At 39.8% G+C, this 23880-nt stretch overlaps 1 protein-coding gene across 8 annotated transcripts in view; it reads left to right on the top strand.

The window, feature by feature from the left end:
* The window catches only part of LOC132306187 (helicase protein MOM1-like), a 99890-nt gene that overhangs the window by 29783 nt on the left and 46227 nt on the right, over positions 1-23880 (top strand). For 7 of the 8 annotated variants that reach the window (XM_059803483.1, XM_059803477.1, XM_059803481.1 and 4 more), the window contains exons 4-11: positions 4245-4381; positions 5504-5697; positions 5906-6036; positions 6137-6421; positions 7760-7900; positions 17276-17530; positions 17780-17920; positions 17993-18298. In XM_059803483.1, the coding sequence (XP_059659466.1) occupies positions 4245-4381; positions 5504-5697; positions 5906-6036; positions 6137-6421; positions 7760-7900; positions 17276-17530; positions 17780-17920; positions 17993-18298 (1590 nt within the window). The remainder of the gene's footprint in view (positions 1-4244; positions 4382-5503; positions 5698-5905; positions 6037-6136; positions 6422-7759; positions 7901-17275; positions 17531-17779; positions 17921-17992; positions 18299-23880) is intronic. The other variant, XM_059803484.1, reaches the window with a different exon arrangement.

The following is a 23880-nucleotide window of genomic DNA, read 5'->3' on the forward strand; positions in this document are numbered from 1 at the left end:
AATCTCATTGTGTTATTAAGGAGAGCTTGAGCAACAAACTACTCGACTCAATTTTTTAATAGGAGTTTTGACCACAATATTATTAGCTAATTTTTTTTTTTTCCTAAAGTAGTGTGGTTCCCTATTTATTTTGAATCCAATGTCGAGTTTAACACGTTTACCATGTCAAAGATGGAGAAAATGGAATACAAATTTAATCCTAGAACCTCCAATGGAGTAGTGAGTCCATCAATGGAGTCAGACATCAAGTTTTAAAACAACCACACACTTGCAAATTGGTTCACTTTGATCATGTTTTCTAGTGTTGAACCATGGCCTTGACGGTTGATACCCGTCATATAACCCCCCTTATAGTCCGAGATAGCGACACTGCGGTCGCAATCACATCGGTGGCTATGATTGCGTTTAGAACCTTGGTTGAGAAAGGAAACCTCTATTCTAAACCTTTCATGCTCCCTGGCTAGGGCGTTATGTAATACCGGTTACAACTTGCATGGATGCTGTGAATGTGACCGCATTAGCGGCCGTGACTGCTTTTTAAAACCTTGGTTGAGAAAGGAAAGCTCTATTATAAATCTTTCATGATCCCAGGCCAGGGTGCATAAATAACAAGAAATTGGATTGAGATGAGTCCAGTCAAGGTTAAACTATGTAATTCGCTCACAAAACTGTAACCACTCAAATTACGTTTGCCAGTGCTAGGGATGGCAACAAGGTGGGTTGGGGCGGGGATCCCCTTCCCCATCCCCGTCCCTGTTTAATTTAATACCCCCCATAACCGTTTACAAAATCACTCCTCCACCCCGCCCCGCCCCGCCCCGCCCCACGCCTTTAACCGCCCCACCCCGTTTAAATCTGGATAAAGTAACTACAAACTACATGCAACATACAATACAAAAGTACAAAGATTAATCAACTAATGAAGTTGTGTATACTATCATATATATAAGTGCAGTTATGTGTGTGTGTGTGTATATATATATGCACATAAACAAGTCTATATAAATAAATAAAAATACATTTGAAATTTGGAGGGATGGATAGATCGATTAGAGAGATTGGAAGATGGTGATGAATCAATGGTCAGATCAACTTTGAAGCCTTTGATCTCCTTCACCAATAGATGGCGAAGATAGCGATGAACACTCGTAGGCTAGGGTTGAATCAATGGCGAAGATGGTGATGAACAGTTTGAAATCTCTTGAAGTCTAGAACTAGAAGGGCCAAAGGTGGGAATGGAGTTCAGGTGTGCGGTTGTAATGAAATTAGAGTTAGTTTAAGTAGGCTAGGGTTTCTTATTATATATACTTAGGGTTATTTCCATATATAATATAAACATATAATGGTAAAATTGTAATATCATAATATAAACGGGGCAGGGCGACCCTCCCCCCTCCCTGCCTAGAACCCGTTTGGTTTTTTCACCTCTAACCATCCCAACCCCATTTAAATAAACGGGTCCCCAAAACCAATTTAAACGGGGTGGAGCAGGGTGGGTTATCCACCGCGGTGGGGTTTTTTTTGCATCCGTAGGCGGTACTGCTATATGGACTCTTCAAAAGTAGGTGAAATACTTGTGTTCGATGTACGTTGCTAGGAGTCTAGGACATGGGTATGGGATATGTGTCCCAACATATTTTGTTGGACATGCACCTAAAAAGATTGTCCAATAATTCAATTGTAGTATATTATTGCTTCAAAATGGGTAAATGATGTTGGACAAAATTCTGCACAGTTCGATAAGCAGTTTGACAAGTCCGTTTTCGACAAACCAGTAGTGTTTTTTGGGTGGAAACTATGCATTGAGAAAAACTCACTAGCTTTAGCTTGTGGGCCATGCTGGTTTTCGGTTGAAAACCTTCGATTAGGGCTCCGAAATCACGTTTTATTGTCTTATAGGAGGCCTGCTAATATTTCGGGATTTTTGTTCAAGGCCTTAACGAACTCGGATTGCTCTAAAATTTTATATTTAGTATTTTTTATTTATTAGGTTTCTTATTCTATTTTTTTTCCAGATTTTTTAGAGAGATTATTTTTATGCTTATTTATAGGATTAGTTTCCTTGTTGGATTAGATTTTAATTTCCTTCTAGTGTTAGGTTTTCTCTATTATAAATATTCATGTATTGCAAGAGCAACATTTTAACCTTTTTATTAATAATATTTCAGAACTCTTTATGAATTTATCTCTTGTTTTGTGGATTCAAAACACTCTACTTTGTGGGTTCAAAGTAAATTATTCCTTGTGAATAACTTTATCGCTTCTGCTTACATCAGTAAAATGCCCATATCGAGCAATATGTTACATAAAGATATTATTTTACTCCAAAAAATAAAATAAAATATTCAATAATATGAATATTTAACAATGTCCATGTGTCTTTTTGTATGGGAATTTGATACATCAGACGCATGGATACATGCTCCCACCCAACAAACATACCCAAGTCCATGTAACATTGGCGGTGCTTGCACAAGTCTAAAATTTGTTTACACTTGCGGTCACACAATGACTCCATCTGCACGTGATTTGTTTGACTGAATGAAAGGAGGAAGGTGTGGGTGCTTTTATAGGAATTGCATCATCCTTGTTAGTGCTATACTTGTGTGGGACTGAATATATATATATATATATATATATATTCATTAAAGGCGCTCAAAAGGGGAGCGCTCCCAAGAGAATACACAAGGCGCCATAGGCTGCCACTATAATTTCAAGCTATCCACAAAATCCAAAAGATGTCCCATTGTTTTACAATCACGCCCATAAACCCAAAAGAAAGTAGACAAAATATTGTATTTGAGAGACCGAATAGGAGTTTCCTCTCCATCAAAGGATCTCCTATTCCTCTCGCGCCACAAGCCCCACCATAAACAAAAGGGAGTGGCCCTCCACGCGTCTCTGGCTCAGCTTTCCACTATACACCCTCTCCAAGCCTCAATCATGTCCACCATAGAACAGGAAAACACCCAAAACATGCCAAACGCTACTAGGAACATAGACCAAATGTCCCTCGCCACTGGGCAATGAAGAAGGAGGTGGTTCACTGTTTCTTCTGTCTGCTTGCACATACAACACCAGTTCACCACAATTTGTTGTCTCCTAAGGTTGTCAAGAGTGAGAATACTTCTGAGGGCAGATGTCCAAGCAAAAAATCCACCTTCAATGGAGCTTTGGACTTCCAAGTTGCATTCCAAGGAAAGGAAGGATCTGGAATCTCAGTTACGCTCAGATAGAAGGCCCTAACCTCAAAAGTTCGTCTTGAGGAACCTGCCCACACCATCTCATCCATCCCCTCACCCTCCACCACCTGTCCGTAGAGTAAAGATAGGAACTAAGCTCCCAATCAAGAAAATATCTGCGAAATTGCACGTCCCAAATCGACCTCCAATTATCAAGCCGATAACAGTCAGTAACCCGAGCGCATCTGTTCGTGTAAATTCTGAAGAGCTGAGGAAACCTATAAGCCAAAACAAAGTCCCCGCACCAGCTGTCCTCCCAAAACCTAACCTATCTCCCACTCCTAACTCTAAATCGGATGCGTTTGCTGATTCTTGGCACAAACAACGTCATGACCCTAACAGAAAAATCGTTGTCTTGGCTCTCACAGTGGCACATATTCAGCAAGATCTCACACTGGAGAGGGATAAGAACTGTTATTGTTCCCTTGCTGACTGTACTTTATGACTTCGCTATGAGAAAATTACACTGAAGCCCAAAATTTGCTAAATTGTAATATATATGCAATGGAGTGAAGCTATAAAAAGAAATATATAAGTGTAAATAGTAGACAGGACGAACTGAGGTAGGGCAACCAACATCCTAAGCTTCCCAAGCATGACTGAGGTCAGCATCGGAAGTCTGATCTTCATCAGCACTTGGTTAAGCATGCTGTTGTCCCAATAGTGACTAGGGCCTCTGGGCTGATAGTGGACTTGTAACACCGTTAATTTTTCCCCTTTCATCCCAATATAAATGCTTATTTTGTAATAATTTGGACCTCTTGTACATCTTTGTTTTATTATCTTTATTTTTTTCATTTCTTTTTAGGACATGCTAGAGATTCTAATAATCACAAAAAGAGAGATATTTTTGGTCATGCTACTACATACATGCTAAATACTTTATGATGTGATTTCCCTTATCATTTTATGACAAAGCTGTGGAACTTTGTTTAACAGTTTATGTTAGATGAGTTGTTAATCATGGAGTAAATATTGCCCTTTTTTCATGCCTTGCATTAGGATAGAGGGGAACTTGAATCCAGTATCATACCGGGACTTGCTGACAAATGTGATGGCAATACGAATCGGGAGTCTCCTCTGGATTCTGAGAGTGACCAGAATACGTGTGTAATCTGCAGGCTTGGTGGAAAGCTCCTGTGGGTAAACTTTTTCATATGTGCATTTATTTTTGCAAGTATTATTAGTTATGGTCTTTATGGATGAACTCACAAAGTTAAAGCTTTTTATTAGCTTGGTAAATGCCTCTTAAACACTACTTTTCCAAATTATTTATTTATTGTTAGTCTGTTGTGGAATATATTTTGAAGAAATTAAAAAGAGGCAGGAACCTGTTATTTAAAACTCAAATGTACAATTTGATGGGAGAGAAGTTGGTTACTTTGGTTTTCATATTTAGGAAAATTATTTAGATTTACTTGCTCTTTAGCTGTAAAAATACTGCAACATATGGTGAAATATTTCACCCCTTTGTGTCAGTGCACATTTTTCAGAGGAGTGTTTATGTCATATAGTTGATATTTTTTAGATATGAGTTTCTAGTTTCAGAAAATATGTTATATATCTACGATAGGCTTAATTATTATTATTTTTTCCTTTTTATATATTTATTTATTTTTCATCTTGGGCCTACAGACCTTTTCAATATTTTGATGATGTTGATTCTCCCTAATAGTAAACAATTTGATGATATTTAAGTTATAGAGATTCATATAGGATACCGAGACTGTTTCTAATGTAAGGTTGACTTATAGGAAGCATCCAAATATATAAATATAGTATTTATGCAGTGGTGGACAGTAAGGGAGGCAGGCAGGGACCATGCTCCCCGACCCCCCTACCCCCAGCGAAAACAAGAAAAGAAAAGAGCTAGAGAAAGCAATATTTATTCTTTTAGAAATGATTTTGTTGATACTAAGTTATGCTGTGTGGATTTGTTTGTATATTTTGGTAAGCCTTTTGCTTTTATTATATGATATTTAACTAGTAATATTATTTATCAGCTATGACTAGTTCAGAATTTTAAATCTTTGTATTGACTATATTATGTATCAGCTATGACTAGTTCAGAAAGTTTTGGACACGAATTCTTTTTTTATTTTTTTTGATAAGTAATATTTCATCAAAAACGCTCAAAAGGGAGTGCGCAGTGCCCCCTAATGTTATTTGTCACATAATTCAATCTTGAACTGTTTTAATCAAATTCATTTTCTTTATTTTGTTGCTATGATTTGTCTCTTATAATTTATATACAATTTCAGGTGCTGTGATGGAAAAGGTTGCAAGAGAACATACCATATCTCTTGTTTAGATCCTCCATTGAATGATGTTCCACTGGGAGTTTGGCACTGTAAGTGGTGTGTGAAAAAAAAGATTGAGTATGGTGTCCACTCAGTTTCGGAAGGAATAGAGTCAATTTGGGACACTAGAGAAGTGGAGGTGCCAGATGTTGAAGGCATGGACAAATTAACATTTAACACATTATATCATGTTCATTTTCATAACGAGAAAGATTAGCATATTATAATAAATATTGATAGGAATTCATTTTTTGCGTTTCCATATCTTCTCCTAGCATATATAAATTTTCTCTCTTAAGTTTCTCCAAGTAATTTGGGATTTCAGTTTAAATTTCTCTTATTAATTTGGTATTTTGGTTATAGGATTGCCAAGGCAGAAGCAGTATTTTGTTAAATATAAAGGTCTTGCTCATTTTCACAACCGCTGGGTACCAGAAACTCTAGTGCATCTTGAAGCACCGTTGCTTGTTGAAAAATTTAATCGGAAGAATCAGGTGCATCATAAATACTGATCTGGCTTGACAGGTCCTATCTTGATTATTCAGTTATGCCAATTTTGTGTTGCTTCTTTTTAATAAGTTTTTTTCTTTCCAGGTCACAAGGTGGAAAGAGTGGACTATGCCACATCGTTTGCTAAAGAAAAGATTATTAGTGTTTCCTGTGCATCACAATGGGAATTGCAGTGGGCATGCTGGCGATAATTCAGATCCCCATTATGAGTGGCTTGTTAAATGGTGTGGCCTTGATTATGAGGATGCTACTTGGGAGTTAGAGAATGCTTCGTTTCTGTTTTCACCTCACACCCAGAGGCTCATAAGGGAGTATGAACATCGTTGCGAGAAGGCCAAGAGAGCTGCTCTTTTGTCTCGAGTTAATGAGGTGCCTTTGGTGGAATTTGATATGGAAGCCAATAAATCTTCTTGGTTCATTTTTCATGCTTGAATCTTTAGTACATACTATTATGTATGTGGATCTAGTAAGATTCATCTGAAATTGTTTTAGCCACAATTACGAGCACACACGAACTGGGCACTAGCAAAACTAGGAAGAACAGGGACATGTTTTTTATTGGTTGAATTTTTATTATTACTTGCGATTGTGCATTTAGATGTTATATAGCTGACTAGGATTTCAACTCATAGATATTAGACTAGTACCCAAAGAAGTTCAACTTGAAGTCTAATTTCAAAGCTTGTAAGCAGAAGCAGGTTCTCACTGCATCCTTCATTCACCTGGCACGGATTTGCTAAACAAGTTCTATTGATGCATAGATGAGGCATGATCCTGTATGTCTTGAATCTGGTCATGTAATGATCCTGACTTAGAGGGTGGACATTTTGTGAGCTAGATTCAGGAGACAGACTGACTGTTAAGAATTCCTTAATTACTTGAATTTTAATAAATAAATAAATAAATTAAAACCATTACCCAGTTATTGTCACACTTCTGCAGGAAGTGGCTTTTTTTAGATAGGACTTGTCCCTGCACTTGTCAGATTGAACTTTTACCAATACACCAGCCAATGAATCCTAAAATTTTAGTTAACTACCAAGATCCACTATTTGTCTATATTATCATATTAAACAATGCAATCTCTGTCTTCATTTGTCTTTTCTAAAGACTTGTCATTTGAGAATGCAAGATCAAATTCCATAGGTGAAAATAACTGAAAAAAGAATTGGTAATAACTGAATTTATAGAAGAAAAGATATAATCAGATATGGGACTGGTGCAAAGCGTATACCCTCGTGGTTACTCTTCATAGGCAAGCTGAGGTTTATTGAGGAGTGATGACCTTAGATCTCGGTTAATTTGATCTGTATTCATCCAATATCCCTCCTTAACATTTGCATATGCTTCTTACAGACACAAGTAAAGCATTTCAGGATGATTCCTGCTTGGCAAAGTTATGGACAATAAAATACTTCTCCAGGAATATGTATAACCTTCAAATGAAATCACCTTCCAATTTACAATTCCTTGCAACATGGGGGCAACAGAGTAACCCGGTTTAGTTTAGATAGATACTGAGGTACCAAGCATTGTTGTCCATGTCAGTTCCTTTTTGGTTTTTCTGTTCATTGGTAGTTCCAATAAAAGTGCACCATTTACCACTTTTTTGCTGCTAACGTAATTTAACCTGTTATTGGATGCTAATCTGTGTCTACTTTATACTTATCCTATGCTTTTTTAACTTACTGTTTGCGGATACTGCAGAGTAAGAAAGAAACCTCAATCAAACTTCCGAAGCTTCCAGCTGGAGTTTCTCCTGGAATTGATAACAGTCATTTAAATTCTGTTAAGAAGCTACTTGAGTATTGGCAGAAGGGTCAGCATGCTGTTGTTGTTGACGGCCAGGTGTGGTTTACAATCAGTCATCTTATTTTGTGGTTTGTGACTGATAAAAGCATAATATTTAGTAATGATTTGCTTATTCTTGGGATAAACGGAGCAGAATATCTAACAAATATTTTAGTAATTAAAAGGTGTTGAGTTCTTTGAAGAAATTGAAGTTCTTTGCTAGGGCCATCAATTATTTTGTTTGATATCTTTCTCCTTTATTTTTTTTTTTAGCTTTTGGTTTGCTTCCCCTGTACGTTAGCAGCTCCACCTGTTTCCAGTTTCCTGCAGCTCCTTCAATGTTACTTATCAAAAATATTTTATTGATCTGAAGGTAGAAATACATTTTGGGGGAGAAGATATACTCAAAAGTAAACTACAAATATACACAGCCAATCGAATATTAATTACAGCCAACTCTGACAGTTTTGCAATTGTAACAGAGCCTAGTAGTAATGCCTTTTTATTTGGATAGTTGGCCTCTGCTTATGCAGATGCAGAAATCATAAAAAAAGAAATACCTTTTCCAAGGTTCAGATCTCCTAAGCAAATTTGGATATCTCCATGGACATGGGTGATTTTGTATGATTACTGTTGTAATCGAGTAGCTTTTTATAAGCGAAGGGCTTAGGCATCAATCAATGTCTCATTTTCTTGGAAAGAATGGTGCTTTTTTTTTTTTTTTTTTTTTGATAAGTAATAATTGAATAAAAGGTGTTCAAGTGGGCAGGGATGTTGCTAGTCAATTGGCGGTCTCCCATTTGATGTTTGCGGATGATACTATTGTGTTTTGTGATGCGGACGCGTCCCAGTTGAGGCACTTGAGATGCGTTTTGATTTGGTTTCAAGTGGTCTCTGGCCTTAAGGTTGATGTTGGAAAGAGTCTGCCTGTGCCTGTTGGGGAGGTTCCTGAGATTGAGATGCTTGTGCAGATCCTTGGATGCTGTACTGGCTCTTTTCCCATTTCTTACTTAGGATTGCCTTTGGGTGCTCCTTCGAGATGTGTGGGGAGCTAGGATCCGGTGGTCGATAGGTTTGAAAGGAGGTTGGCGGGTTGGAAAAAGCAGTACCTGTCCAAGGGGGGTCGGGTTACCTTGATTAAGAGCACCCTCTCTAGCCTTCCTACTTACTTCATCTCTCTGTTTCAGATTCTTTCTTCAGTGGCCGAGAGAATTGAAAGATTGCAATGCAACTTCCTTTTTGGGGGGGGGGGGGGGGGGGGGGAGATACTTGGTTCGGTGGGAGCAAGTGTGCCATCCAATTCGGTTTGGAGGCTTAGGGTTAAGGAGGTTGTTGCCTTTTAATAAGGCTCTCCTTGGTAAATGGCTATGGAGGTTTGGGATAGAGAGGCATTGGCTTTGGAGGAGAGTTATTAAGAGCAAATTTGGGGAAAGTAGGTGGGTGGTGCTCTCTGGCGAGGTGTGGCCCAAGGGGGGTGGGAGTTTGGAATTTCATTTGGAGGGGTTGGGATGATTTCTGCAAGCATGTTCGCTTTCGAGTTAAAGATGGAAGGAGGATCAGTTTTTGGAAGGATATCTGGTGTGGGGAACGCCCTCTTGCTCTCGCTTTCCCACGGCTTTATAGGATTGCTTCTCACCGACAGGCCATGGTTGTTGACTGTTATCATCTTGATAACGGGAGACTGACTTGGGATGTTCAGTTCAGGAGGCATTTTCAGGATTGGGAGATCGAGGATGTTTCTTGCTTTCTGGAGCTTTTGTATAGCCAGGTGATCTCTTTTGGGGAGTCGGATTGTTGGTTCTGGGTTCCTAACTCGCAAGGCCGTTTTGAGGTTAGATCTTTTTTTAGATGCCTTTCGTTTCATCACGGAGAACCCTTCCCATGGAAGTCTATTTGGCGTTCCAAGGCTCCCCGCAAGGTCGCCTTTTTTGCTTGGACCTCAGTCCTAGGCAAGATTTTAACCCAGGACAATTTGAGGAGGAGGAATCAAGTGGTGGTCAATCGGTGTTATATGTGCTTGTGCAATGGGGAGTCAGTTGATCACCTCCTTTTACATTGTAGTATGGCCAGAGATTGTTGGGATTTGATGCTTGGTTTATTTGGGGTTCAATGGGTTATGCCTTGTTCTTCTAGAGGGTTGATTGAAGCTTGAAGAGGCATATCCGTTGGGGCTTCCATTCAAGATGCTTGGAGGGCTACGCCGCTTTGTATTTGGTGGTGTATTTGGCTCGAGAGAAATAGGAGATATTTTGATAGAAAAGAGAAGCTTGTTTCTATGCTTAAGTTCTCTATTATTTGTACTTTTTTTTGTTGGGTTTCAGGGAGAGATTATAGATCTACGGAGGAAATTATTGTTTTTTTGGCCTCTCTGAAGGTCTAAGGCGCCCTTTAGCCTTTTGTTTTGTATCTTTGGTTTCCGCTCCCCTTTTTGATCTTTTTAAATAAATTCTTACTTATCAAAAAAAAAATAAAAGGCGTTCAAAGGGGAACGCATCTCTTATACAAAAGTGGAACTGGGATCTAAGGCCCCAAAGAATCCAAAAAAATGATTAAATCATCGGAGGAGGAACAAGAACTCCTCTTCACATAACTAAATAGAGAGCGAATAATATGAAGTTTCAGCGTAGCCGTGGACGACTCCTTCCCTTCGAACATTCTACTATTCCTCTCCTTCCAAATGCACCACCACACATAATGTGGAACATTCCTCTAGTAGTCGCGTCCACTACTAGAAATGTCCATGTGCAGTTGGAACCCAAAAGCACAAATCAGAATCCTCCTTTGCTATCTCCTGACGGCACAACAGCTCCAAAAAGCCTAATACATCCTCCATCTCCCAATCCTGAAACAGGCTCCTGAAGCGTACATCTCATAACGTTCTTCCACTATCAAGACGATAGCAATCAACCACCATGGCATGCCTATCAGTAGCAATCCGATAAAGTCTAGGGAAAGTGACGGCAAGGGACCGATCTCCACACCAAATGTCATCTAAAAAACGTAAACTCCTTCCATTCCTAACACGAAACCTAATGTGCTTAGAGAATTCATCCTAACCCTTCCGAATGTGTTTCCAACCCCCAACCCCATATGGGATTCTCACCTTGTGGGAGTACCATCCTCCATGCTCCTCCCCATGCCTACTTACAATCACCCTCCGTATAGTACATATGATGATCATAGTGTTCCACGAACACTATAATCATCATGTGTACTATAAGGATGAACTAAGCAAAAAGTTTGAAGCCAAAATAATGTATATTGTCTTTGATTTTTGTTTTTCTTATGCTTTGAACTTTTAACTTCCATGGCGTAGGAGAGCGGCGTGCCAGGATGAGATTGCTGTGTCGGAGGAGATTTTGTGGAGACAGAAATCCAAAGCATTATGGCTCAAGGAGGGGGACAGGAACACTAAGTTCTTCCATAGGTTGGCTAATACTCATAAGAGGGGTAATCATATAGGGACTCACTGTGGATGGGGTGGTGTTGAGTAGGGAGGACGATGTTTGCAGGGGGATTGCCCGTTTCTATCAGAGACTGTTTACGGAGCCTGTTTCCACGAGACCCCGGCTAGATGGACTTAATTTTGATAGGGTTTTTGAGGAAAACAGGGAGGGTCTGGAGATTCCGTTTTTTGAGGAGGAAGTGCTGAAGACGCCAAGAAATTGTAGATAAAGCTCTGGGTCTGGATGGTTTCACTATGAGGTTTCTTTTTTAAGAGTTGGGATGTGTTTAGGGGCGAGGTGATGGGTAGTTTTCATACTCAGGGGCGATTTGAGAAATCCATGAATGCATCATTTATAGCCCTTATTCCGAAGAAGGGGTACCCGTAGATGTGAAGGATTTTAGACCTATTAGTTTGTTGGGATGCATTTATAAACTAATAGCCAAAGTTCTTTCTTTGAGATTGAGGGTGGTCTTGGATGAGGTTATTTCAGAATCTCATAATGCTTTCATAGGAGTGCGTCAGATTTTGGATTCTGTCCTTATTGCTAGGGAGTGTGTGGATGATAGATTGAGGAGTGGGTTCCAAGGTTTTGTGTAAGTTGGATGTGGAGAAAGCTTATGATCATGATAGTTGGAGTTTCTTGTTATATATGATGGCAAGGATGGGTTTTGGGGAAAAATGGAGGAAATGGATTAAGTTATGCATTTCTTTAGCGAGATTCTCGGTGTTGGTGAATGGGTTCCCGACTGGTTTCTTTGGTAGCTCGCGAGGTTCGCATCAGGGAGATCCATTATTCCCACTTCTGTTCATCATTGTGATGGAGGGGCTTAGTAGATTGATGGGGAGGGCTGTGGAGGTGGGTTTCATCAGGGGTTTTAGGTGGGAAGGGATGATATGCATCAGTGGAGATTTCCCACCTGTTATTTGCGGATGATACTCTTGTTTGTTGCGAGGCTGAGGTGTCTGAGATGAGATATTTGAGGTCGGTGTTGATATGTTTTCAGGCAGTCTCGGGTTTGAAAATGAATGTGGGGAAGAGCGCTTTGATTCCAGTGGGGGAGGTTTCGGAGATTAAGGAATTAGCTTCTGTTCTTGGGTGTGGAGTTGGTTCTTTTTCGATCCTTTACTTGGGTTTGTCTCTGGGGGGTTCTTCGAGGATTGTAGGTGCTTGGGATCCGGTGGTGGAGAGGGTGGAAAGGAGGCTTGCGGTGTGGTAGAAGCAATATTTATCAAAAGGGGGGAGGTTTACCTTGTTGAAAAACACTTTGTCAAAAAAAGAAAAACACTTATAAAAAAAAAAAGAAAAACACTTTGTCGAGTATTCCCACAATCCCACATATTTTTTTTATCCCTTTTCCAGATTCTGTCCTAGGTTGCTGCTTGTATTGAAAGACTTCAAAGGAACTTTTTATTGGGAGGTTTGGGGGATGAATTTAAGTATCATCTGGTTCATTGGGAGTAGGTGTGTAAGCCTGTTAAGTTCGGAGGAATTGGGATTAGGCGTCTGTTGCCTTACAACAGGGCCTGTTAGGTAAGTAGTTGTGGAGGTTTGGTATTGAGCGGGATAGATTGTGGAGGGTGATCTTGTGTTGCTTTGGGGAGGAGAGGGGGGTTGGTGCTCTGCTGTGGTGTCTATCCCTGGAGGGGTTGGTGTTTGGAAAGCCATTTAGAAGGGATGTAATGAGATTTCTCAGCATGTCAGATTTAGAGTTCATGATGGTATGGAGATTCGGTTTTGGGAGGATGTGTGGTGTGGAGATCGCACTTTAGCATGCTCTTTCCCTAGACTTTTTAGGATTGAGGCTAATAGGCATGCCTTGGTGGTTGATTGCTATCGCCTTGATAGCGGGAGATCGGTTTGTGAAGTGCTTTTTCAGCGATCTTTTCAGGACTAGGAGATGGATGATGTTTTTGGTTTTCTAGAGTTGTTGTATAGCTAGGTGATCCGTGGAGGAGGTAGGGATTCTCTTGTTTGGATTCCTTCTTCTAGGGGTATGTTTAGTGTGAGATCTTTTTTCGGATGCCTTTTGGACTCAGATGGGGTGGTATTCCCTTGGAAGGCAGTGTGGCTAACTCGGGTGTCATTGAAAGTGGCTTTCTTTGCTTGGACGGTTGTGTGGGGTAAAATATTGACGCTGGATAATTTGAGAAGGAGAAAGCATATCACGGTGAATTGGTGTTGCATGTGTAAGTGTAATGGCGAGTTGGTTGACCATCTTCTTTTGCATTGTCCGGTGTCGGTTGATTGTTGGAATCTTTTGTTAGGTCTATTTGGAGTTTATTGGGTCATGCCTAGATCTACGAGAGGTCTGATGGGCACCTGGAGAGGGGGTTGGGTGGGAGCACAGGCTTGAGAGTTTTGGAGGATGGCGCCGCTGTGTCTTTGGTGGTGTCTGTGGAGGGAGTGGAATAGAAGATCCTTTGATGGAGAGGAATCTTCCATCATTGTTCTGAAATCTTTTGTTATTAGCTCTCTCGTTTTTGGGGGTTCGGGTAGACTTTGTTCCTCTACTGAGGAGACTGTTGAGTTTTTGGCTTTCCTGGGGCCTTAGGGTACCCAGGTTTTTGTGATCTTGTAGGGACGCGTTCCCCTTTTGAACTTTTTTAATGAATTGATTATTTATCAAAAAAAAACTTCCATTCTAAAATTATTAGTTTACTCTACTGAAGTTACTTTGAATGAGATGAGGACTCATTTAAAGTATTTTTATTTAATTATCTTTATATAACATTCTTATTTGTAACCAAAAAACGAAATCAACTCTTCTTCCTAGATCCTTAATGTATTTCCTTACCTTGTTCATGATAGGACATTTACATTCGTGAAATGTAGGTATTCTACGGGACCTCAGAGGCTGGAAATAAAAGGTTTTTCATTAGTTTTTTGTTAGAGCTCCAAGTTTTGCTACTTCATTATTATAAAGTGGGAGGTTTCTATGTATCCCAGAATAAATTGTTGAGGAGATGTGTATGATCTTTTGGCTATCTAAATTGTGCATTAGATGGACAGTCTAAGATTGCTTGGCTGTGTTACTTAGTAATAATAATTTAGTGGACTAGTTGGAGACAATTGCTATTCCTGTACTAAATGCCTTCCTTCCCTGGCAAAGAACTCTCACAATGTTCTCACAATGTTCTTGGAGAGACTAGAACCTTATACCTTTCATTTTGAAAGGAGAGGAGATACCATTAGGCCACAGACGTTGGTGGTCCCTACAGAAAGTTCTTTAGGGGATTTTCACATTTCCAGAAGCAAGAAGCAACAGTATTGGGGATTTAGTGACAAAGAACATATCTCTTCTCTGTAAAAGAACTTTTAGCCTTCCTTTTAAAAGAATCCTCTCCTCTATATCCTTTGAGAGATTTGATTAGAATCTTGAAATAATCGATGATGTTGAAATATATAAATATTTCTATATAATTGTGGAGTAAAATCCTCTACCAATCATGGTGATCCGGTCAATATAACGGTGGAGCAAAATCCTCCACCAATCACGGTGCCTCCTTTAACTATTGTACACCTTCCATATTTTCTTATCTTTACTGTTCCTATATATAGGCTCTTTGTACTCAAACAAAATATATCTGAATGATAGGAATGTGGCCCTTAGTGGCTCTTTGTCCATGCATGTAGGCCTTAGTGCCAAACCGGCGAACCATGTATATGCCTATGTTCTCCATCTTTTTTTTCCTCCCTTTTCCTATTTGCATTTCTTATTTCCGCATCCAAATTTAACATGGTATCAGAGGGGGAGTATTGGTATTATTATTTTAGAGCATATTCTCCATGTCTTCACATTCCTTTCCCGATGTAGTTCTAGCCAGTTCCCGGCAAGTTCCAATTGGTTTTTCCGGCATAGTTCCGGTCCGTTTTTCGGATGGTTCAGCACCTCGACATTCCCTAATGTTGTTCCGGCCCATTTCCCAGCGTTGTTCCGGCCTTTTCACGGCTTAGTTCCGGCCGTTTTCTTGGCTTCGTTCCGGTCTTTTCCCGGTGTTGTTCCGGCCTTTTCCCGGCTTAGTTCCGGCCATTTTTCCCGGTGAGTTCCAGTTTATTTTTCCCAGTAAGATCTGGTCATTTTCACCAGCAAGATCTGGTCAATTACCTGGCTTTGTTCCGGACACCTTCTCATCATCTTTGGAGGCGTTTCTTTAGCAAGTTGGGCATTCATGATATTCATACTCCTACTTTAGGGGGATTGTTGAAATATATAAATATTTCTATATAATTGTGGAGCAAAATTTTCCACTAATCATGATGATCAGGTAATTTCCTTCCTACTATAAATATTTTTATATAATGGTGGAGCAAAATCCTCCACCAATTACGGTGCCTCCTTTGACTATTGTACACCTTCCATATTTTCTTATCTTTACCGTGCCTATATATAGGCTCTTTGTACTCTACCAAAATAAATCTGAATAATAGAAATGTAGCCCTTAGTGGCACTTTGTCCAAGGATGTAGGCCTTAGTGCCGAACCATATACATGCCTGTGTTCTCCATCTTTTTCTCTTCCCTTTTCCTATTTGCATTTCTTATTTCCACATCCAAATTTAACAGATGAGAGCAATCTTCTAGCAAGAGACCTAAGGTATTCAAGGCAATTTAAAAAGCGCAGCAAGGGGGTTGGGTTTTGATTCTTATTGCCAATAAAAGAAAAAAAAAAAAGACAGCCAGGGAAAGATAAGGTTTTGGGGATTTTCTGTGGCCATTAACAATCTACATGAACTGTAACTTTGATGCTTTTGTGGTTTTAGAGTTTAGCTTTGAATTTTTAAAGAAGTATTTGCATGGGCTTAACAAATTTTCCCTGTGTCATGGCATAGTACATATTCTCTTTCTATTTTTTTATATCCCATGAATTTTCGTATTTGAGAGGTCAGTGTACTGCACAGAATAATATCGTGAGCCTCAAGTTTTAGAAGGAAGAATTTGGAATTTTTGTCTTTCCCACTTTATGTGATTGCATTATGTTGGAAGAAAAATAAAAGTTGAAAGAGAAAGTAAAACATGAAGAACACACAAATATAATGTGGTTCAGCCACTACGGCTTACATCCACGACACACAAAGCCCAAGGGCTAGATCTCTTTTATTCCATTTTCTCTTGATTTTGTTTACAATAACCACCTCTATTTATAGGTGAATTGGGGAAGAAGACTTGTAGCTAGTGAAATTTCTTGCTCTAAAAGTATTTTATATAAAGGAATTACATAGAAACTCAAATACAAATTTGGCAACAACTTGATGCCCTAGTATAGCTTAAATCACTCATATAATTATTCTCCAACACATTAAATGCCACTTCTTTAAAGCAGTTTGTGTTCTTAGAAGGGAGATGCAATATGACACAGAGGAGATATGATTTCAAGCGTGCAATACAGATTAACAAGCTCTGGTCATTGGTTTTGAAGGCTTGTTAAGTGAAAAAAGTAAAGAAGAAGAAACACCTAGAGTCAGGGTTCCTTACACAATTCCAACATAGCATCAAAAGCTTCAAAAAAATTACTAAATAATCTCTGTTTCCCATTCTTGGTAAGACTATGAATGCAAAATGAGAAACTTGGAAACTTTGAATTGTGCAACTCAAATAAACCAACTAGGGTTTGTATTTGAAGAACCAGGCTATGATTTCCTAAATAGACTCATGATAGAATCACTCTATACCATTTGAGTTCCGGATATAAAACATATATGAAATTGAGTGAACGAACCACTTATTAAAGACAGGACAAAATAAGACTAATTGTGAGTAAAAACTCAAGTATGCAAAGTTCTAAGTGTTTCCTTGCTTGAAATCAAACTAATTGCTCATAGTCTGCTTCCTTTGAATTTGCTCTTCCTTGAGCCTCTTATGGACATCATCAAAATTTTTACATGTTGATGAACATCGTCGCTTTGATCTGATCTTTATCTCATAGTTTAAGGTGTAGTTGCTTATTTATGACACACTAAACTAATTTATACAACCTATGTTTGCAGGAGCGAGTAATGACGCTGATCATATTTATTCTGTCTTTGTTGCCTGAAGTTTGTCTGCCTTTCCTCATCATTTCACCTTCTAGTGTTCTTTCCCAGTGGGTAGCTGGGTTCTTGCGTTTGGCGCCATCCATTGATGTCGTAATTTACAGTGGAGATAAAGATAGGCGAAGACGTATCAGGACACTTGAGTTTTATGAGGAAGGAGGGTCCATAATGTCTGAAGTACTTTTATCCCCTCCAGAAGCTGTTGTTGAGGTACATCTTTAATGTGAGATTTTTTAGCTATAGAATTCTTGTTGATTGACAAGTTATTCCCTGGTCGAGTCCCATTGGTTAATCTGAGTTCGAAGGACTTTACTTAATTTTTCGGAGAACATGTTGAGTAGTGCAGATTGTTTTCTCTGAATTTTTTCATGAGGAAAGAATTTTAACTGACACATTTCGAGGTTGTTTATGTTCACTTGCCATGGACATCTAGTTAACGTCTTACATATTATTCTGCAGGATTTAGATATGTTGGAATGCATAAGATGGGAGGCAATCATAGTCGATGAGTGTCAAAGCTCTAGAATCTCAACCCATTTTGAAAAAATTAAGATGCTAACCACTGATGTTAGATTTCTCCTTCTCAATGGTCAAATAAGGGTAAATTTCCTCTTGCACTTTGTTTATTTTAATTAACAAAGATTGGCCTTAACAATCCTACTGGATTTGCAGGATACCATAGCTGAGCACCTTAATCTGTTGTCACTACTTGATTCTCTTGGTGACTTGGATTCCTGTGATGGATCGGAAACCAACTCCAATGATAATCTTGCTAAATTGAAGCAGAAGTTGTCAGATTTTGTTGCGTACCGCTGCAAGTCAGACTCTTCTAGATTTGTAGAGTATTGGCTTCCTGTTCGGATATCCAATGTGCAACTTGAGCAGTACTGTGCTACTCTACTTTCAAACTCTTTCTCTCTTCGTTCAAAGAATGCCTCTGTAGGGGCTTTGCGTGATATTCTTATCTCAATGCATAAGGTTTGTTCTTATGTACTTCCAGAATTGCTTGTGTTATTCTATCTATATGCTGTGTTAAGTCAAACATTTCAGTTCTTCCTCTGCATGTATGTCCACATGCACATTTGGTGCTGCGAAGTATTGGATCTAAGAAGCACGGACACGGATACGGGACACGGATACGACACGACACGGACACAGCGACACGGCAAATCCAAAAAAATTAGGACACGGACATGGCAAATAGTATATATATATATATATCAGCATTAATAATTTAAAAAAAAAACACTGATATGTTTAGGTTGGAATATATATATATATCACTGATATGTTAGTATATATATATATCAGCATCTTTAGGACACGGACACGGCGAATTGTGGCATCTTTAGGTTAGTATATATATATATCATCGTCTTTAGGGTAGTACAAACAAAAAATAGAACATATCAGCATTAAAAATTTAAAAAAAAAAAAAAAAAATTAACATATCAGCATTAAAAATTTAAAAAAAAAAAAAAAAAATCCAGAAAAGTGTGTCCGAGCCGTGTCCGAGCTGTCCGAGCCGTGTCCGAGCTGTCCGAGCCGTGTCTGTGCCGTGTCCGAGCCGTGTCCAAGCCGTGTCCGAAAATAAAAAAAAATAAAAAAATTCCAGACACGTTTTTTGGCGTGTCCGACACGTGTCGGGGCGTGTCCGACGCGTGTCCGTGTCCGACACGTGTCGGACACGGATTCTTTGCCCATTTTGGAGTGTCCGTGCTTCTTAGTATTGGATCCCCAAGGCTCCAATACGTTAGAGTACATGCAGTTAATTAGATCTAGAGGGGGTGTTCATATTACCATTAGTCCTTATTTAAAATTCTGGATCTAGAGTGGGTGTTTAAATTACCATTAATTTTTATTTAAAATTCAGTTGATTGGTTAATCACTTATCTCAAAGTAATCACATAAACATATAAAAGCAATAAATGAAATAAAGCAGAGACAACAATTTTTGCTTGGAGAACCCTAGAAAGGTAAAAACCATGAGACTTGGTCTTGGAAGATAAATAAATCACTATGAGAAAGTCGTTACAACTAAGTTACTAGACAATCCAAGAATCCCTTTGTCCATCCTGACTGAAACTTAAGCAAGATCAATTCCAGATCCTCTTGCCACTGAACCATCGACAGACTCGCTCCTCATGCAATCTTCTTCTCCATGGACTTTTGATCTCTTTTGTTTTTTGTTTTTTGTTTTATACATAAAATGATTGGACTTCTGATCCCTATGACAAGTAATGTTGGATCAATTTGTTCTTTACGAACCACCTGATTGATGTTTTGTCTGATAGTTTCAATTCAGGTCCTTGCTTTGATTCTCTCAATGACATATAGTCTGGTATATCTATGAAGAACTCTAGATTGATTCTCAAATCTCCCTCTAAAAATATAAATTCTCTCCATAATATTTAAAGAGTTGAAAATTTTCCTATGATAGATAACCTAGACGGACTATAACCCCATATTTATAACCACTATAGGAGACCGATCGAGCCTTCTATTGAAGCTTACTGATTTATTTATTTCTATTATTTTTCAATAAATTCTTGTAAACTCTCAATTGATCGACCATTCGATCAATACTCACTGTATTGTAAAATCTTTGTTTTGAAAATCATTTTATTAAAAACCCCAATTTTTATAAACAAGATTAAAACAAATTTTGAGCTGTTCTCTATTCCACCTATTGGTACTAGTGGAGGAGGATTGGCCTGTAATACAGAACCTCTAGGTGAAACCTTGCGCTCAATATCAAAGATGGCACCTATGTTCTCATTTACCTTTAACCTAGATATGTGATTAAGTCTTGAGAGATTTTTGTAGACATCTCATTTACCTTTAACCTTTTTTTTTTATAAGTAAAGTAGTATAGAAAGCGTTCAAAAGGGGAACGCGTCCCAAGAATGCATAGAGGCCGAAGCCAAAGCCTAAAGAGGGATCCCAAGGACCCAAAGAGGCCAAAAAGTCAACGATCTTCTCTATAGATGTACAATATCTGCCCATACCCCAACAAAAAAATGAAGCTAATAATGCAGAATTTTGAAGTTCTTATGGGAGACTCCTCCCCATCAAAAGATCTGCTATTCCTCTCCTTCTAAATGCACCACCAAATACATAGGGGAGCTACCCTCCAAAAGAGGCGAGCGTGTGAACCCACCCTATACCCTCTCCAAGAGTCAATCAAACCTCTCGCCGTCCGGGGCATAACCCACTGCACACCAAACAAGCTGAAAATCAAACTCCACTAGTTATGAGCCACAAGGCAATGCAACAACAAGAAATCCACCGCTTCACCATCCTTTTTGCACATGCTGCACCAATTAACTGTAACCTATCCTTCTGAGGTTATCAAGTGTCAGAATCTTGCCCCAAACTGCAGTCCAAACAAAAAATGCCACTTTGAGGGGAGCCTTCGAACACCAAACTATCTTCCAAGGGAAATCTGCCCCTGAGAAACCTGAGAGGCAACTGAAAAGGATCGAACCTCGAATCTCCCGAGTAGATGGCCCCAATAAAGGGAATCCGGGCATCCACCATCCAACGTCTGTCTATACAGCAAATCAAGAAAGTTAAACATTGTCAAATTCCTAATCATGAAAATGTCGCTGAAAACTCACATCCCAAGTAATCCTTCCGCTATCGAGCCGATAACAGTCAGCTGCCTAAGCATGTTTGTCCACGACATTCCTGAAAAGCCTAGTAAACGAACAGCTAACGACGGACGATCGATACACCAAAAGTCCTTCCAAACGTGTTTTGATAATTCATCCCAGCCCTTCTGAATAACCTGCCAAACCCAATGCCACCAGGAGATCTAACCGCATGGGAGCACAACCCACCTCTTTCCTCCCCAAAATGGCAAAAGATGACCCTCCTCCATAACCGATGTCGATCCCCTCTAAATCTCCAAAGCCACTTCCTTAGGAGAACCCTATTAAAACTTAAAAGGGATCACCTTCCTAATACCCAAACCACCTAGCTGAATGGGCATGCAAACCTGCTCCCAACGAACAAGATGGTACTTAAATGATGCGAGTGTGAATCAGTTGAGTCATTTGAGGTGTGTTTTGGCCTATTTCAAGTTGTTTCGGGGTTGAAAATTAATATTGGCAAGAGTGTGATTGTTCCAGTGGGGGAGGTGGGAAATATTCACGATTTGGCAGCTATTTTGGGGTGCGGAGTGGAGTCTTTTCTGTTTTCGTATCTTGGGTTGTCCTTGGGATCGTCTACAAGGAGAATTGCCGTTCGGGATCCGGTGGTGGAAAGGTTCCAAAAGAGTTTATCCGGGTGGAAGAAGCAATTCTTGTTGAGAGGGGGTAAACTCACATTGTTGAAAAGTACTCTCTCTAATCTTCCTACATATTTCATGTCTCTGTTTCCGATTCCGAGAACAGTGGTTAGTAGGCTGAACAAGATTCAGGGGAACTTTCTGTGGGGGGGTTTAGGGGAGGAGTTTAAGTACCATCTGGTGAAATGGGAGAAAGTTTGCACCCCTATGAAAAGAGGAGGGTTGGGAATTCGAAGGTTGGATATGTTTAATGAAGTTTTGTTAGGGAAATGGTTATAGAGATTTGGGTGTGAACAGTCTGTGCTTTGGAGGCGTATTATTGCCTGTCGTTTTGGGGAAGAGGAGGGATGTTGGATGTCTAGAGATGTGTCTTTTTCAGCAGGTATGGGTTCTTGGAAAGGAATTAGGCGGGGTTGGGATGAGTTTTCTAAGCGGATACAGTTTAGAGTTAGGAATGGGCAGCATGTGAGGTTTTGGAAAGATGTATGGTGTGGGGATGTGGTGCTGGCTCGTAGGTTCCCTTGGCTTTTCAAGATGGTTGAGGATAAGTTTGCTGTGGTTGCAGATTATTTTTGGTTAGAGAATGGGAGAGCTAGTTGGGATGTGTGCTTTCATAGAAACTTCAATGATTGGGAGCTGCTGGAATTTACAGATTTAATGGGATTAATATATAGTCAAGGGGTGGAGGGGGAAGGAAGGGATGAGATGGTGAAGATGGGGGGTTCTAGAGGGGTGTTTGAGATCAGGTTGTTTTACCAAAGTCTTACGGATCCATGGGTTCCCTTGGAAGGCGGTATAGAGGACGTCAGCTCCATTGAAGGTGGCATTTTTCACATAGACAGCGGTACTTGGCAGCATTCTTACTATCGATAATCTTAGAACAAGAGGCCGAGTAACAGTTAATTGGTGTTGCATGTGTAAGATGACGGGCGAATCGGTTAACCATCTCTCGTTGCATTGTAAAGTGGCAGCGGATGTTTGGAGTATGGTTCTGAATGTGTTTGGGGTTGAGTGGGTGGTGTCGGTGGACATGTTAGAGGCTTGGAGAGGGAGACCAATGGGTAGTCGGGTTAGGAAAGCTTGGAGGGTTGCACCTCTTTGTGTTTGGTGGGGGCTGTGGCTAGAGTGGAACAGGAGATCTTTCGAGGGAAAGGAGGCGCCGACGTGGGTTATTAAGTCGTATGTTTTGCATTCACTTTTTTCTTGGGTTAATGGGAGAAATTGTCCATCTGTGGACAGTTTGTTGGGTTTTGATGACAACTTATCGTTGTAATGGCGCTTTTTGCGTCTTTCGTTTGCTTTGTTAAGGGTTCGCTTTCCTTTGAGCGTCTTTGTTAATATATATTTACTTATTAAAAAAAAAAAAGATGGTACTTAAACTCATCCCCCAACCCACCCCAAAGGAAATTTTGTTGAAGCCTTTCAACCCTTTCAACGAGAGGCCGAGTAACAGTTAATTGGTGTTGCATGTGTAAGATGACGGGCGAATCGGTTAACCATCTCTCGTTGCATTGTAAAGTGGCAGCGGATGTTTGGAGTATGGTTCTGAATGTGTTTGGGGTTGAGTGGGTGGTGTCGGTGGACATGTTAGAGGCTTGGAGAGGGAGACCAATGGGTAGTCGGGTTAGGAAAGCTTGGAGGGTTGCACCTCTTTGTGTTTGGTGGGGGCTGTGGCTAGAGTGGAACAGGAGATCTTTCGAGGGAAAGGAGGCGCCGACGTGGGTTATTAAGTCGTATGTTTTGCATTCACTTTTTTCTTGGGTTAATGGGAGAAATTGTCCATCTGTGGACAGTTTGTTGGATTTGGATGACAACTTATCGTTGTAATGGCGCTTTTTGCGTCTTTCGTTTGCTTTGTTAAGGGTTCGCTTTCCTTTGAGCGTCTTTGTTAATATATATTTACTTATTAAAAAAAAAAAAGATGGTACTTAAACTCATCCCCCAACCCACCCCAAAGGAAATTTTGTTGAAGCCTTTCAACCCTTTCAACCATGATGGTTGGGATCTGAAAAAGAGAGAGAGAGTATGTGGGAAGACTCGCCAATGCACTCTTCATAAGGGTGACCTTCCCTTCGAAAGGTACTGCTTCTTCCACCCAACAAGCCTGTTCTCAATCCTCTCAACCACAGGGTCCCAACCCCCCACCCTTCTCGACGGAGAACCTAAAGGCAATCCCAAATAAGAAATAGGGAAAGAGGAGATCCCACACCCAAGCACCGCTGCAAGCTCGGCAATGTTATGCACCTCCCCCACAGGGACTAAAGAACTC

Source organism: Cornus florida, unplaced genomic scaffold (assembly GCF_030987335.1).
Source record: "Cornus florida cultivar Cherokee Brave unplaced genomic scaffold, ASM3098733v1 CherokeeBrave_3.0.0_Hap2_Chr05, whole genome shotgun sequence".
NCBI classification, from domain to species: Eukaryota; Viridiplantae; Streptophyta; class Magnoliopsida; order Cornales; family Cornaceae; genus Cornus; species Cornus florida.